Here is a 16,822-nt window from a genome sequence, read left to right as displayed (position 1 = left end):
AGCTCCCTGAGGACCGGATCAGCTCCCATTTACTCTGTCTAAGCTTCTAGTTTTCCACACGCTGCCTTCCCCGCGAGAACACGAGCTCCTTGAGGACGGGCTGTTCTTGCCTTCCTTTCTATCACTGGTACTTAGCACAGCGCCTGGCACTAGCAAACGCTTAAAGTTCCGACCCAGTGACTCACCAAGGTCACTGAGACTCTAAGAAATTAAGTGACTTGCCAAGGTCATACAATAGCAGCACAAGCAGTAATACCAGTAGCAAGTTGGCTTGGAGTTCACAAGGCACCTTCTGCTGCCAGTCGGGAGCTCTTTCTGAAAGCTCAGTTCCCTCTGTTTACAGATGAGGAAACTGAGGCACAGAGGGACGGACCGCCTTACCTGGTTGTCACTCGAGGTAACAAGGAACAGGGGCTAGATTCTTATTGGTCTAGCTTCCTTCCAGGGGAGACTGTGGCCCTTTTCCAGCTTTCTGGGATCCTATTGAGGAAGCCCCCAAGCCAGGCTCCCCTCCCTGCCAGCCAGACAAGCAGCCCCTTCTCCCCGGGCTTCTCAGGTGACACCGACCCCACCTCAGCCAATCCCCTCCTGCCCCAAGATGCCCGCGGCCAGCCCCGCCTCCTGGGCTGGCTCAGGGAGTGAGAGCCAGAGCCGAAGAGAGCCTCTCCCCCTGCCCATCCGAGCCCCAGTACCTTCCCCCTTTAGGAACGGGCAACCGGAGAGCGGAACGCTTGGGGAAGCCGAAGCCCCACCATGGCCGGGCTGATCGGGAGCCTCCGATTATTTGTCTTCTTCCAGACGCTCAGCCTCTCCCTGGCTCAGATTGTAAGTGTCCCCTTGGCTTTGGGGTCTTTAGAAGGGGGAGGGATCCCCAACTTCTCCTTTACTCCCCATTGCAGCCCTGGGGGAGCCTGTTTGTACGTCCTCCCTGAAAACCTGTACTGAGGTTTGGGGAGCGCAGGTTGGAAGCTGGAAGGAAGAAGGGGAGTCTCTCTTTTAAGGGTCCTCCCTGAAAACTCCCAACATGGAGTCCTCAGAGCACCCCCCATTCACCAGGGTACCCCAGGACTAGATTTGGAGCGGGATTAAATATGAGATTCTTCTCCCTGTGATGGGTGGGATTTTGTGGATGAGGGGCTCCTTTCTGCCTGAGGGTGAGAGGTTTCCTTTGCCCTCTTTCTGATGGGCTTCAGTTTCTGCCAGGTAACTGGGAGGTTGGGACCACTATTAGCCCCATTTCACAGGGGGCTCCTATGGAGTTAGGAGAGAGTAGAGCTTAGGTAGAGCCCACAAATGTTTGTGGACCATCTTCTATGTACAAGGTCAGACAGACAAACTCTGGAGTTCTTGCAGTTCCTGGTTGGGGATTGAGGATTAAAGGTGGAGGTATCCCCACTTCTTGATCAACCACAGCCTGAGCCTATGGAGAGAGAGGCTTGTCCAGGAAAAGAGTCCCAGATGTGGGGCCCCCAGAGTCAGTCAGTCTAGCGGTTGGAGGAAAGGTGTCTGGGCCAGGCTGGGACTGCCAGGACAATAGCCTCCATTCATGGATCTCTCCGGAACCCTCCCTTCCTCTCTCTCAGAGCCTGGAGGCTCAGGTTTAGAAGTCACAGTTAATTTCAATCTCTAGGTTTGGGGATGCTTAGAAGGTAGGCAGTTTAACAAATAGAACTATCAGTTTCTTCTTCAGAAAAATGGGGCTAATACTACCTACACTCACCTCACAGCAGTTATAAAGAAAGCGCTTTGAAAACTTCAAGTCTGAGGTGTGTGTGGGCTGCAGGGAGTGACCTGGGAAAGAACGGGCAGCTGCAAGGGGCTTCTTTTTGGTGACCTAATTGTGTAATGAATCGTATGTAATGAATTCCTGGAGTGGAAAGTCTTTTCATGATGAAAATCCACAACTCAGTGTCTTAGAGCAAAAAGGGAGATTAAATAGCTTGCTTAGGGTCCCAGGGCCAATTTGTCTCAAGGTCTTCTTGCTTCCAAGCCTGGCCTTTTAATCTCTCTACTACATGACCTCTCAGGAAGAAATCTTGGAACAGAGACTATTAGAAAGGGAAGGGAGCATAGATACATCTAGCTCAATGTCCTCATTGTGGAGATGGGAACACTGAAGCCCAAAGAGGGAAAGATACTTGGTTAATGTCACTCAGAGAGTCCATGACAGGTCCTGGACTTGTCCAAACCTAGGTCTTCTGATTCTGTTTATTTTTCTATTTCCTTCTGGAAGCAAGGTAATAGTTCTTTCTTTCTAGTCTAAAAGAAGCCATTTTCTAGGCTTCTGCCCAGGATTTCAGTGCCCAAGCTGGGCAAAGCATGTTGGGATTGGAGTCACAAAGTCAGTCATGGGCAGTAATCTACTGTGGCCCTTTGGGCTATCCTTGGGAGGAACCCTTAAGGGAGGGCAAGATCCTCCTTGTTGGGGGGGAGGGATTTGTGGTGGAGAATTTATGCCACAGCCTTAAATGACAATCCTAGAGCTGAGGATAAAATTTGGGGAAAAATCCATCTAGAAGACTTCTCCGAGGTGGACATTCTAGGCTTTCCCAGCCTTCCCTCAAAGAAGAAAACTGAGTTTGGAACTAGTTTCAGATCTCCTCTTTGCTAACAAGTCATTTACTTTTTTCAACCTCAGTTTCCTCTCCTGTAAGATCAGGAGGCTGAATGAGATGGCCCTGTAAGCCCTTCCAGCTCAGAGCATCTGGCTGCCCTTTCTGAGAGGTGGCAAGGTTCAAAGAACTACAGGGAGGAAGTCAGGACACTTGGTCCCTAATCTTCCTCCTTCTGGTTTGGGTCCCTATATAGTCACCTGGATCTCAGCATCCTCCTTTGTATGGACAATGGAGGGAAGTAGAGCTGGAAAGAGACCATTCAGACCATTCTCATTGGAAGGATTTAGCTGTGAAGCAGATGCTCTAACAGTTGGTGATTCAATTCCATCCTAACTAGCCTGTTTTGTGTCTTACACTGTATCCTGTCTCCCAGATCTAATTGGGCAAAGTTGGAGCTCTGATGGGCTTAGGAGGGTACGTGAACCCATGAATGTTTGTGAACCATCCCCTGGGCACATCCTAGGCTATTTCAGTCTTTACCATCATCCCCAGTCTTTTGTTTACACCTGGCTCTATGACCCATTCATCTTAACCTTCTTAGTAGCATCTCCCTTTATACAAGACTATGGAAGGCATCCAGAAACACAGGGTCAAAGATCCTGAGAGTTGGAAGGGATCTCAAAGGCTCTCAAGGAATCTCCACTATCACCTGACGAGGGGTTGTCCAGCCCTGCTCAGAGACTCCAAAGCCCCTGGGAAGGGCCAGGTTCCTGCAGGCTCTCTCAAGACTGGGGCCTTTTGCACAGTGGGAGCCGGCCCCTCGACTGGAGGCTTCCCTCCAGACTCTCCCCCTGGGAAGGATCGGGAAGGGGGATTCCTGCAGTATGCCCAGGTCCTCTCCAGGCCCTTCCGGGGTATATCCAGTGGGATCTGCTACCTCGACTTGGCTCAAGGCTCCTGCCCTTCCAGGCTTCTCGGCTAACTAGTTTTTGTGTGTGTTTATTTCCAGAGAGGCCCGCCAGGAGAACCGGGGCCCCCTGGTCCCCCAGGTCCACCAGGAGTGCCAGGCTCAGACGGCCTTGACGTGAGTAGGAAGCCTGGAGCTGGGCGGGAGCTAGAGATGGAGGGGAGGGGATAGAGAAGGCGGGACAGGTGGACAAAGAGGCACTTTGTCTGGGGGCGTCCTGGGGATTGGGGGGCGGTTATTCACCAGAAGAGGACGCCAGGCTGGACCACAACTCCGCGATTTCATCAAAGCTCTAGTGTCCAGCAAAGGTGGGGGACCAGAGAGAGCAATTCACAAATGCCCTCCCTCTACCCTCCTTTCCAACAGAGTCCCTTCTGATCTGCCACGTACCCCTTCCTTCCTTCGTCTCCACAGGAGGACCTTTATTTAGCAAAGTGTTATGGGACTAAGAGATGGGTTCTGGGGCTAACAGGGAGCTACCCACTCCTCGCCAGGTTAAAGCTTGCATGGTCCCCAGCTGGCTGAGAGTGAGATGGCCAGGGTCCCAGATACCCCCTCCTCCTCCCACCTCAGCTGCTGATGGTGGGGACGGTTGTGGGGATTATTTATAGAACCGTATTCAGAACACAAGCCCATTCAGTAGCTGGCTCCCTTCGGGAGGCTGGAAGGAAGACAGAGGCTTCGTGGCTTCTGGGATCTAGGAAAGCCTGAGAGAGAAGAAAAAGCCTGGAACTTGAGAGTAGCTGTAATTCTGACCTGGAGAAGAAATTCTGAACAGGAAAGACTCTCTGTCTCTTTGAGCCTCAGGTTTCTCAGCAAGAGCTGTTATCTCCAGCTTTTTCTGAGGAAAAAAAGCTTATAAACCTCTAAACTAAATGAGAATTATTATTCCCATTAATTATTATTGTTGTTCCTGAGGGAGATCAGGCACCTTTTACCTCCCTAGATTTTTTGGTTCACCATCAGTTAATCCCTCCTCTGCCCCCTTTTCTCCTCCATCAGTCTTTTTTTTTTTTCCAGTTTTCTTTTTTTTTTTAAATTATACCTTTTTATTTACAAGACACATGCTTGGGTAATTTTTCAACATTAACCCTTGCAAAAACTTCTGTTCCAACTTTTTCCCTCCTTCCCTCTATCCCCTCCCCTAGCTGCAGGTAGTCCCATACATGTTAAATATGTTAAAGTATATGTTAAATCCAATATATGTATACATATTTATACAGTCATCTTGCTGCACAAGAAAAATCGGATTTAGAAAGAAAGTAAAAATAACCTGAGAAGAAAAAATAAAAATGCAAGCAGACAATAACAGAAAGAGTAGAAATGCTATGTTTCCACAATAGTCTTAAACTCCCAGAGGGTAGAGACCAACTCCTGATTTCAGGGAACCTCTAACCTGAAGAAGAAAACATTTCCCTGGATTCCATCACAGATTTTCCCTGAAAATATTTCTCTTTGTTTCTTCTCTCCAAGGGAGCAAACCCAGACTGTGAGCCCTGACTCCTAGGCATTCACATCTCATTTATTTGGGATAATGAAGGAAGCCAGTAATGCAGCTAATCCAAAAGATGTCTCCTACTGAGTTTTAGGTTGACTGTTCCCAGTGGACAACAAAATAGCTCAGTTCAAATGGCCAGTAGAATGAAGGTCCTTGAAAGTAGAAATTGAGGGAGGGCTTTCTCCTTTTTTTTGGTCCATGTGTCCCCAATATCTAGTATGTGTGACATGTAGTGGTCATTAAATAAATACTTACTGGATCTAACTGTTCAAAAGAGAAGCCTCTTGACCTCTTACTGAGCTCAATTCTGTGTTTTTAGAACTTAGTTCCCCCCCCAAAAAAAAAAGCCTCAAGTTCCTCTACCCATCTTGAAAGCTTCCAGCCTACACAGATCTAACCCACATTTCCAAACCCATCTCCTCCTTACACAGGATAGAACAGGTATTAACTTAACTGATATCCAATTCTACTTTTATTGCTCTGGCTCCATCCAAGCTGGATTGTGATTGGTGGGATGGGTACTTTTTTGGTTGTTAATACTGATATCGAACATTGGAATGATAGACCTGTCTGGTAGGATCACAAATTAAGAGTTGGAAGATACCTCAAGTGGTTATCTGGTCTAACACCCTCAGTTTACATACATAGGGAAACAGACTTGCTCAAAGCCATTCAGATAATGACCAGAAGCGACATTCAAATCCAGTTCTCTGATACTGTGCTTCCTCCTCAGCCCTTAAGGCATCTCCAGCTCACCGGTGCTAGCTCTGCAAGCAGTCATGTTACCCTCAGGTGCCCACTAAGGGAATCTCATCTGTTTTTATCTTGTAGGGTGACAAGGGACCCCCTGGAAAACCTGGATTTCCGGTGAGTGTGCTCCCCAACAACTCTGCCTTGGAAGTTCTAGATCAGAGGTTCTCAAGCTATGGCCCGGGCAGAGGCAGCAGCTGAGGACATTTCTCCCCCTCACCCAGGGCTATGAAGTTTATTTAAAGGCCCACAAAACAAAGGTTTTGTTTTTACCATAGTCCGGCTCTCCAACAGTCTGAGGGACAGTGAATTAGCCCCCTATTTAACAAGTTTGAGGACCCCTGCACCCACACCATATACGGACTTCATTTTTCTCCCCTTGTCTGTTCCCCAGGGACAAAAAGGTGACCCAGGAAAGCCGGGTCCAAATGGGCCAGATGGGAAGCCAGGGATTGACGTGAGTACTGACCAGAAAAGCTGCAGTGGTTGGAGTGGGGGGATGGACAGCCAGACAAGGGATTAGGAACCTGATCTTCCAGATTTTGAATTCTCTCTAGGGGACAAATTGTGAAACCTGACTCTTATGTAATCATGTCTCATTTATCTGTGATAATGAAAGGAATAAGTGGTGCAGATAATCCAAAAGATGTCTCTTATTAAGTTTTAGTTCTTAGTACACAACAAATCAATAGTAGCTGACTTGGCAATGCAACATGGCAGTGCAAAATGTTCACTTCGACCCCAGTAGGAGAACCATGGAGGTCAGATCCAGGGAGATTATAGCCCCATGGTCTTCCACCTGATGCGACATTTGAGAAAGGATGCTGTCTAGCAGGAACAGCTATAGAAGGAAAAACGAGGATGGTGTAGGATTGTAGACCACACTATATGAGGATGAGTTGAAAAAGCTAGATTGTTTAGATTAAGAAGACTGAGGGTGTGGAGGGAGGGGAAACCATCCATAGTAATTGTCTTCAAGCCTTTAAAAAGCAATTCCACTTGTTCTGCTTGGGGAGAACTGGAACTATGGGTAGAAGTTGTAGAGAAGTAAATTTAATGTCAACATCAGGAAAAATTTCCTGACAATTTGAGCCAACCCAAGGTGGGAAAGGGTGAGCCCAGAAGGAAGTGACTTATTCCACCGGGGGATTCTTGTGCAGGTACAGTAGTGAGGAAGGCACTTAGTCCTTTGCAAGTCTGAGGGGCTACCATGATAATGTAGTGTACAATTTGAGGGGGAGGCGGTGATGGAGTGAGCGATGCCTTCAGAATTCTGTCTAATACTGTGGGTAGTACAATAGGTGCTGGCAGAGCTCCCAGCACATGCTGATTAACAGTGAGGGAGGCCTCTGGGAGGCCATTCTGGGCAGGGGGGCCGTGGGAGGGAGTAATTTGGAGATAAAAATATCTCACAAGCAATTTCCATGCATGTAGTTGAAGATATAATTTTTAATGCACACATTAGCATCTCAGTTTATTAATAAAAATAATAGCTCGTTACATTTCTGTACAGTAAATGGCAGTTTAAAAAATACTTTCAAACCCATTATCTCCAAATCAGAGGAATTCTGAACTTCAAGGATTCTTAGAACACAATATCAGGGCTGGGAAGGCCCTTAGAATCCAGGAGGGAAGAGCCGGGAGGGCCCTTAGAACCCAGGATGTCAGAGCTGAGGGGACCCTTAGAACCCAGGAGGGAAGAGCCGGGAGGGTCCTTAGAACCCAGGATGTCAGAGCTGGGAGGGCCCTTAGAACCCAGGATGTCAGAGCTGGGAGGGCCCTTAGAACCCAGGATGTCAGAGCTGGGGGGACCCTTAGAACCCAGGAGGGAAGAGCCGGGAGGGTCCTTAGAACCCAGGATGTCAGAGAGGGCCCTTAGAACCCAGGATGTCAGAGCTGGGAGGGCCCTTAGAACCCAGGAGGTCAGAGCTGGGGGGACCCTTAGAACCCAGGAGGTCAGAGCTGGGAGGGTCCTTAGAACCCAGGAGGTCAGAGCTGGGAGGGCCCTTAGAACCCAGGAGGTCAGAGCTGGGAGGGCCCTTAGAACCCAGGAGGTCAGAGCTGGGAGGGCCCTTAGAACCCGGGATGTCAGAGCTGGGAGGGCCCTTAGAACCCAGGAGGTCAGAGCTGGGAGGGCCCTTAGAACCCAGGAGGTCAGAGCTGGGAGGGCCCTTAGAACCCAGGATGTCAGAGCTGGGAGGGCCCTTAGAACCCGGGAGGTCAGAGCTGGGAGGGCCCTTAGAACCCGGAGGTCAGAGCTGGGAGGGCCCTTAGAACCCAGGAGGTCAGAGCTGGGAGGGCCCTTAGAACCCGGGATGTCAGAGCTGGGAGGGCCCTTAGAACCCAGGAGGTCAGAGCTGGGAGGGCCCTTAGAACCCAGGATGTCAGAGAGGGCCCTTAGAACCCAGGATGTCAGAGCTGGGAGGGCCCTTAGAACCCAGGATGTCAGAGAGGGCCCTTAGAACCCAGGATGTCAGGGCTGGGAGGGCCCTTAGAACCCAGGATGTTGGCAGGTTCTTCCACTTTTAAAATTCTGCCTCCCTAACAAGGCCCAAAGTAATGACTCTGGCCCCCCTTCTCCCTACCCCACTCACTCGGGTTGTTTCTCCAACTGAGAGAAAGCCGCTGAGGGAGGAGAGCATAGGGGAGAGCCACCTGGGCCAGGATCAGCAGGCCCCTAGCACTGCCCCTGACAATGTGATAATAAAAGCAGTTGATTCCATCATAGCCAACCTCCAAGGCCAACCTTCTGCGCTCTTTCTTGCTCAGTTTATGACAGAAATTGATTGCAGAGTTTAACTTATATTTAAAAGGAAGGCAAGCTGTCTATAAGAGATCTGCTGTTTTATAGAAAGCCCTTTTTTGTTATGAAAATTTCTTTTATTTGGCAACTACGTTCAGATTTTTTTTTCAGAGACCCTCCTCACCTCACTACTAACAAAAAGAAATTAGCTGAAGGAGTCCTAGATTCTAGTCTGTAATTTACTGGGGAAAAAAATCACTTCTCCCTGAACTCAGTTTTCATGTCTGTAAAATGGGGAGAATAAGACTTAGGCTAACTGTCTTACAAGGCCTTGGAGAGGGGCTGGCTTTGACCAGCTTTGCTGGGTAACTGGAGAAGGCAAAGGGTGATGATGTCACTGACTTCCTGGAAACTTCTAGATTTGGCACGGGAGAGGGGACAGGAGGAGAGTCACTCCTCCCATCCAAACGCCCCGATTAGTGCTAGTGACACCCGGGGGGGGGGGGGTGGCGCATTATTTGAATCCCTCGGGCAACAGCCAATCATCTACCTTGAAACAGCACCAATGGAATTACTCGGAGCACTTCGCGGGACTGGTTCGCACTAATCCAGCCCCAGCTACGGGACAGCCCGAGTTTTTACAGCCAGTTGAGACTTACAGATCTTACGTCACGAATACTCTCCCCGGGGAGCTAGACTCCGTTATTACTGAGGCAGAACTTACGGGTCTGCCCGGGGCCCAGGGTGAGCGTCTGGGCTCTCCCTGCGGCTCGGATCCCACGGTGGGCGCCTGGGATCTCCCTGGGGCCCCGGGCCCACGGTGGGCGTCTGGGATCTCACTGGGGCTCGGGTCCCACGGTGGGCGCCCGGGATCTCCCTGGGGCCCCAGGCCCACGGTGAGCGTCTGGGATCTCCCTGGGGCTCGGGTCCCACGGTGGGCGCCTGGGATCTCCCTGGGGCCCCGGGTCCCACGGTGGGCGCCTGGGATCTCCCTGGGGCCCCAGGCCCACGGTGAGCGCCTGGGATCTCCCTGGGGCTCGGGTCCCACGGTGGGCGCCTGGGATCTCCCTGGGGCCCCGGGTCCCACGGTGGCGCCTGGGATCTCCCTGGGGCTCGGGTCCCACGGTGGGCGCCTGGGATCTCCCTGGGGCCCCGGGCCCACGGTGGGCGCCTGGGATCTCACTGGGGCCCCGGGCCCACGGTGAGCGCCTGGGATCTCCCTGGGGCTCGGGTCCCACGGTGGGCGCCTGGGATCTCCCTGGGGCCCCGGGCCCACGGTGAGCGCCTGGGATCTCCCTGGGGCTCGGGTCCCACGGTGGGCGCCTGGGATCTCCCTGGGGCCCCGGGCCCACGGTGGGCGCCTGGGATCTCACTGGGGCTCGGGTCCCACGGTGGGCGCCTGGGATCTCCCTGGGGCCCCGGGCCCACGGTGGGCGCCTGGCATCTCCCTGGGGCCCCGGGCCCACGGTGGGCGCCTGGCATCTCCCTGGGGCCCCGGGCCCACGGTGGGCGCCTGGGATCTCCCTGGGGCTCGGGTCCCACGGTGGGCGCCTGGGATCTCCCTGGGGCTCGGGTCTCCGGCCCGGCGCTGCGCCCGCGCGCCGCGCGCCCACGGCAGCCCCGGACTCCCGCTGGAAGCGGCCCGGGCACCCCCAGCCCCTCTCTCCTTGTTCCGCCCGGCGGGCCCCCTGTGGGAAGGAGCCCCGGATCCAAACCCAGCTCCCGGCGCTCCCTGGCTGGGCGGCCCTGGGCGAGTCCCTTCGCCTGACTCCCTCGGTCTTCTCCGCTGTGACACCGCCGGGAGGAGGCGGCGGAGCGCCGGGGCCTTCGCCAGGAAAGCGCTCCGCACGGTGGGGGCGCGCCCCGGCCCGCGGGGTCCCCAAGAGCCGCAAACGACGGAACAACGAGAAGCCCGAAGCAAAAGCTAAAATAAACTAAAACAGCCCCCAGAAGCGCGTGATCCAGCGATGGACAGTGTCAGAATCTGAAGCATCGCGGATAAAAAGGACTGGCTGAGTCGCATCGCTGGAAACTGTTAAACGATAACGATGCTTCAGAAAAGAGCGGGAAGGCGCCTCATCTCTCCCCGGGGCACATCCCCAGCGGGGAGAAGCTGCTGTAATTAGAAATGTTTGTGAGAGAGAGGGAGAGTACAATTCCCCAAATGGATTCAGCAATCATTTATTAAGCATCGACTGTGTACCTGGCACTCTGCTAACTAAGTTCAGGAAACCTCAGCTCAAATCCCTCGCCTGATATTAATTGATTGTGCGACCTCTGAGACTCAGTTTGCTCACCTGTAAAATGGGAATTGACCCCTGCTTTTCTTCACAAGGCTGTTGTGAATCTAGACATATAATATATATATATACACACACACACATACATTCATACTCACGCATATAGGTATATGTGTGTATATAATAAAATGTGTGTATCTCTATGCATTTCTATCTATCCAGCTTCAGCTTTGCAAATTGTCTTAAAAATATTACTCCCCTTGCCTTCTTCCCTTCCTTGTAAGAAAGGGTCCTGTGATATGACAATCTAGGCCGGGGGTCTGAATGTGGTCTGAATCCCAATCTAGGAATGGGGGTCTGGATTCTGCCGGACACTCGCCCTTCTGCTTTCTTCTTCCAGGGTTTAACAGGAGCTAAGGGAGAACCAGGCCCTCAGGGACCACCTGGAGTCAAGGTGAGCAGGGGCTGGGAGATGAGGAAGATGGAGCCATCTCCCTGCAGTCTTTGGCTGGTCTGCCTGCCAGGATGAGGAGAGGGCTATGGGGTGGGGCGGGGACCTGAGATTGGGGATCCGAAGAGTTGGCTGCATGTGGGGAGACTGGGTGGGTCGGGGGGGGTGGCGGCTGCCTGTTCTGAGAACACACATGGTCAGATTCCTTTTGCTACTAACGCTCTATCCCTCTGTGCTTTTAGGGTCAACCCGGCCTCCCCGGCCCCCCAGGTCTACCAGTAAGTATTTTGGCTGGCTAGGCTCCGTTCCTCGGCCCTACTTTTTCAGGGCTTCTAAGGGAGGAATTCTGGTAAGAGAGAGGAGGAAGAGGAAGAGGAGGTTCTCAGGGAGAGAACCCCGGAGAAAAGGGGTTCTGAAGAGAGGGAGCCATGGGAGACGGGGAGGGCACTGGGGAAGCTGAGAAGCAGAGCAAGTTCTCTCTTTTCTTTCACAGGGCCCTGGCTTTGCAGGACCTCAGGTAAGTCCTTGGGGAGGGGAGGAAGGAGCAGGTAGTGGGAAGCTGAGGAAAGTCAATAAAGAAGGGGAGCCTCTCCCATCCACTGGCTCACAATCCCCCATCTCTTCTCCCCCCCTTCACCTAATCTTAACTCCTGCTGGAGCAGGCAGCAATGAATCAACATTTATTAAGCACCCACCATGTGCCAGAAACTAAGCCAAGAGCTGCAGATAAAAAGACAAAAAGAAGGTCTGTCTTCAAGGAGCTCATTTTCTTTATTTTCCTCAACAGTAATTTATTTTTCCATGTCTATATGGTATAGATAGTTTTCCACCTTCATTTTTGTAAGATTTGGGTTTCTAAATTTTTTTTCCTTCCCAAGACAGCAAGCAATCTGATACGGGTTAGACACGTACAATCATTTAAAACATATTTCCACATTAGTCATATTGTGAAAGAAAAATCAGAACAGGAAAAACCATGAGAAAGAAAAAATTCTATGCTTCAATCTACATTCAGTCTCCAGAGCTCTGTCTCTGGATGTGGACGGCACTTTCCTGCCCAGATCTGTTGGAATTGTCTTGGATCCCTGCATTGCTGAGAAGAGCCAAGCCTATCATAATTGATCATCACACAATCATACTGTTACTGTGTCCAGCGAGAACCATATACAAGGTTCTCCTGGTTCTGATCACAAGAAGCTTACATTCTAACAAGAGAATCAGTGTGTGTACATGCAAGTGTATTCAGAATATACAAATTGAATCCCAAGGAATTTGGGGGAGGAGGACTTTAGCAGGTTTTGGAGGGGAGGTCTGGAAGACTTTTTGAGAAAGATGATGCTTGAGCTGAGTTTGACAGAAACCGGTTTTCCAAGTGGTAGAGGTGAGAGGGGAATGAACTCCAGGCATGAGGCACAGCCTTGGCAAAGACTTGGAGTCAGGAGATAGAGTATCATCTCCTGTGCAGATCAGCGAGTGCAACAGTGTGACTGACTGGATTGCAGAATGGGAAGAAACCAGATTATCAAAAACTTAAATGTCATCTTCTATTGTTTATTCACTTCTCTTTGCTCTCTAGTAATTTTAATAAGAATGGGTACTGTATTTTGCCAAAAGCTTTTTTAGGCATCTATTGAGATTATCATAGGATTTCCATTGGTTTTGTTATTGATGTGGTCATTTTACTTGTATCTGATCCCTTTGGGGTTTTCTTGGCAAAAACATTGGAGTGGTTTTGCCATTTCCTTCTTCAGTTCATTTTATAGACAGCAGAGTGAAGTGACTTGCCCAGGATCATATAGCTAGTGTCTAAGGCTGAATTTGAACTCAGGTCTTCTTGACCCCAGCCCTGACACTATTCACTGAGCCACCTAGCTGGCCAGTTGACAACTAGAAAGGTTTCTATTTGATCCTTGAAGCAATAGAAAGTCACCAGACTTTGTTAAATAGGGACCAGACATGCTCAAAGAAACTTGGGCTTTAAGAAAAATTACTTTGGCAGTTGAGTGAAGATAGAGTGGGGAGGGATGAGGCAGGGAAACCAAATTGGAGGCTGTTTCATGAGTCTGACCTAGGATCATGACTGTGAGAATGGAGAAGTCAGGGCATGATGTTGTGGAGGCAGAAATAAGACTCAATGTCTGGCTGGGGAAGGGAGAGTGAGGTAGAGACTGTGGTCATTGGAAGGATGGTAGCTCAGTAATAGTTGGAAGTTGAAAAGACAGATAAGTTTGTAGGGGAGCGAGGATGAGTTCTGGGTTGGCCATGTTGAGCCTGAGCTTTCTCTAGGATCCTATTTGAAAGGTCAAACAGGCAATTTGTGATAATGGCCTGGGATCGGGGAAGAGACTGAGGATGAATACTTGGATCTGGGAGATATTTACGGAGAGATACTCATTGAATCCACGAAAGCAGCAGTTACCCAGAGAGAAAGTTCAGAGAAAAAGAGCCAGGAACGAGATCTGGGACACCGACATGATCGTTGGCCCACCACGGATAATGAACCGGCAGAGGAGACTGAGAAGGAGTTGTCCCATGGATAGGAGGAGATCCACTAGGGAATGGTATATTGAAAACCCAGAGGGGAGACACGAGCCAGATGGAGAAGTTGGCCCATGGTGGCAAAGGCCCCAGAGTGTGGAGAAGGAGAAGGATTTTGAGGAGGACGCTGACAATTAACTAATAACTTTGCAGAACTGTTTGAGTTTAGGAATGAGTCTGGAAGTCAGAGTGAGGAAATCACTGAATGTAGATGGTATCACTGGGTACTCTGGTGGAGAAAGGAAAGAGAGATACTGTTAGAATGTCGTGTGACTTTAGAAACTGGGGAGAATCATGGTGTGGGGAAGCAGGATAGAGTGATCAGTTAGGCAGATAGAGGAAAGGAGATAAACACTTTTTTAGGGAAATAGCATAAATCAGGAACATTTTGCATTTATCTCCACTGATGGCTCTCTCACTATTTTTTCTCTGACTTGGCCATGGATGTCACTAGAATTCTAGCAGAGAAACCTTTTGCACCCCAAACATTTTATTGATCATTGATTGATTGAGCTTTCCCCTGGGCCTCGTACTGTGCCAGATAACACAGAAAAAGAAAATACAGTGAATTTAGCTATACTTTTGCCTTTCCTCGGCACACTCAAAGGGCAAACCTCAGCACAGACCCAGTCGTGATGCTTTTCAGGTCCTGCTCAAACTGCAGCAAGGGATTAAGCAAAGGTCAGCATGGGGGGATATGAACTAATTCTCTGACCTAATTAAAAGGACTAGAGATGCAGAAAACCCAAAAACTAATTCCATTTGGCTTGGACAACCACAAGAAGACTTTGGGGGACAGTTAATTTACATGTTCAGACTAGTAAAGAGAATTTGGATTCCTAACACCCACTCCCATGAGGGAATTGGATGGTACAGTGGGCCGAGAACTGGGTCTAGAAGCAGAAAATCCTACTTCAATTCATTTACTAGCTGTGTGGGCAAATCACTTAAGCCTGCCTCAGTTTTCTCAAATGTAAACATGGGGATAATAACAGCATCTGCCCCACAGAGTTGTGGTGAGGATCAGAGATAATATTTGCAAAATGTTTTGCACATAATTGGTGCTTAATAAATGCTTATTTCCTTCCTTTCTTCAATGACGGGGTGACAAGATGAATCCTGGGAGGGGGGGTCAAAGAAGACAAAGGCCCTTAGAACTAGAATGTGATCCCAGCTCTCACTGACTTGCTGGGTGATCTTGGGTCATTAGCTCTCACTGAAGATCAGTTTCTTTCTCTGTAAAATGGGAGGATTGGAATAAATTATATCCAAGGTCTCTTAGAACTCTGATATTCTAAATTCTAAGATAATGGGGCCAGATTTATGATACTTCTTCCTCTTCTCCCCCAAGGGACCTCCAGGACCAGTTGGACTTCCTGGAGAAATCGGCATCCCCGGGCCCAAGGTGAGACACTAAGCACTTCCAGGGTTTTTGATATCCTAATGAGGTGATAATTGCAGGAATTGAGATTATTTCATTTGGAAAAGACTGGGAGTTGGGGGGATGCAAGGGAGATGCACTACCTTTCTTCAAATATCTGAGGGGTTACCAGGTGAAAGAGGGAGTGATGAGTTTGGTTTGGCCCAGGAGCAGGGGGAGGCTGCAGAGAGGTAAATGTCGGCTGGATGACTCCCCCCGGGGCACCTCATTAGTTGTCCGATCACTTGGACATGGCATCTTTGCTCAGGAAGGGGTTGCACTTGCATCCTCCTCCCTGGATATAAGTGCCCTGCTTCAGCAGTGAAGACCAATAGTCACAGCCCCTTTAAATGGGGCAGAGGGCACAGCGTCCCTGGAGGGAGACCCCTCCTTGAATTAGCCTGAAGTTTCTCTTAGAACAGCTTCAAGTGTGGAGACTGAGTCCCCAGGGGGCCTCTAACTTGACACTGACATCTCTTTTCAGGGGGACCCTGGACCTGAGGGACCATCAGGACCTCCTGGACCTCCAGGAAAGCCCGTGAGTATCCTTCCTCTGCTTCCCTTGGGGAGATAAGGGTGGGAGAGAGACCACGGGCTGGACAACTGATTCTGTGAGCTGTCAGCCATGTATTCTCAGGCCCCATCGTGAGGGAGGTTGGGAGTATCCCAATCCCACTGGCCCTCTTCCCTGACGCTGCTGCCCTAGAGCTAGCTTAGTGACCACTGTAGGTGGTATGACCATCGTGGCTGAGAAATGGGGGTCTCCAGAGGACCAGAGATTCAGGTTTGGCTCCTTGGAACTTCAGGATGGAATATGGGGTTCATGTCCACCCACCGGTGTGGGAGGTGGGGCTGAGGGGAGGCCAGGCTCAGACTGGGGGGCCTGAACCCCAGAATCCTCTTCCATGCTGCATTTCCTGGGAGCAGGAGTCAAGTCGCTTTGGAGTGTGGTCTGAGCTCTCTTCCCCTTGGCGTTTGTGTCTGCCCAAAGTGCTCGGAGCAGACCAGCCACCTCTCCAGAGTCGGGGTACAGGGGGCCCAGCTCTGTTCCTGACACTGTGGCTATCTGCCTCCCCCAACCTCACCTCAGATTGCTCTTTCAGGGCCGTCCTGGGACCATCCAGGGCCTTGAAGGCAGTGCTGACTTCCTGGTAAGTCCTGGGGTGGGCCCAACTAGCCAGGCCATTAAGGACCCTCTGTGGATTGGGTCTGTGGGCAGGGAGACAGGGGCTGCACAGAAGGCTCCTTTGGCCAGAGGAAGTGCTGTCTGGAGTTTTGAGGGGGTGATGGCTGTGTCCAGGGAAAGGAGGGGAGGGACAGGCTAGTCCTGGGGCCAAGAATACCCCAAAAGAGGGAATAAAACTGAGGGCTTTGGAAGAACGAGCCTCACACCATGCTTATGGACTTCCTGCCCTGCCCATCCTTGCCACGCTAGGATTTGGATCTGGCCACGAATAAATACCCCATATTTACATTTCAGTGTCCGACCAACTGCCCAGCTGGTGTGAAGGGGCCACAGGGGCTGCAGGGGGTGAAGGTGAGTCCAGAAGGGGCTTAGCTGAGTTTGGGGACTCATTGGAAGCAATGGAAACCCAGTCATGTTTGGGGTCCGGGGATTGTGGGGTAGAGTCTGGTGCTGAAGAATGCAGCTTAAACTTCC

The 16,822-nt window shown here is 50.7% G+C and overlaps 1 protein-coding gene across 1 annotated transcript in view; it reads left to right on the top strand.

Moving 5' to 3' along the window:
* Positions 1-290: 290 nt before the first annotated feature.
* COL9A2 (collagen type IX alpha 2 chain) overlaps positions 291-16,822 on the top strand; it is a 29,138-nt gene continuing 12,606 nt past the window's right edge. The window contains exons 1-12 of the mRNA XM_051987779.1: positions 291-397; positions 706-825; positions 3,565-3,639; positions 5,852-5,887; positions 6,165-6,227; positions 11,154-11,207; positions 11,447-11,482; positions 11,698-11,721; positions 15,094-15,147; positions 15,647-15,700; positions 16,266-16,313; positions 16,643-16,699. Of these exons, the coding sequence (XP_051843739.1) occupies positions 344-397; positions 706-825; positions 3,565-3,639; positions 5,852-5,887; positions 6,165-6,227; positions 11,154-11,207; positions 11,447-11,482; positions 11,698-11,721; positions 15,094-15,147; positions 15,647-15,700; positions 16,266-16,313; positions 16,643-16,699 (675 nt within the window). The 5' untranslated portion in view covers positions 291-343. The remainder of the gene's footprint in view (positions 398-705; positions 826-3,564; positions 3,640-5,851; positions 5,888-6,164; positions 6,228-11,153; positions 11,208-11,446; positions 11,483-11,697; positions 11,722-15,093; positions 15,148-15,646; positions 15,701-16,265; positions 16,314-16,642; positions 16,700-16,822) is intronic.

This window comes from Antechinus flavipes, chromosome 3, assembly GCF_016432865.1.
Source record: "Antechinus flavipes isolate AdamAnt ecotype Samford, QLD, Australia chromosome 3, AdamAnt_v2, whole genome shotgun sequence".
In the NCBI taxonomy this organism is placed as follows: domain Eukaryota; kingdom Metazoa; phylum Chordata; class Mammalia; order Dasyuromorphia; family Dasyuridae; genus Antechinus; species Antechinus flavipes.
This window is presented reverse-complemented; position numbering and strand designations above follow the sequence as displayed.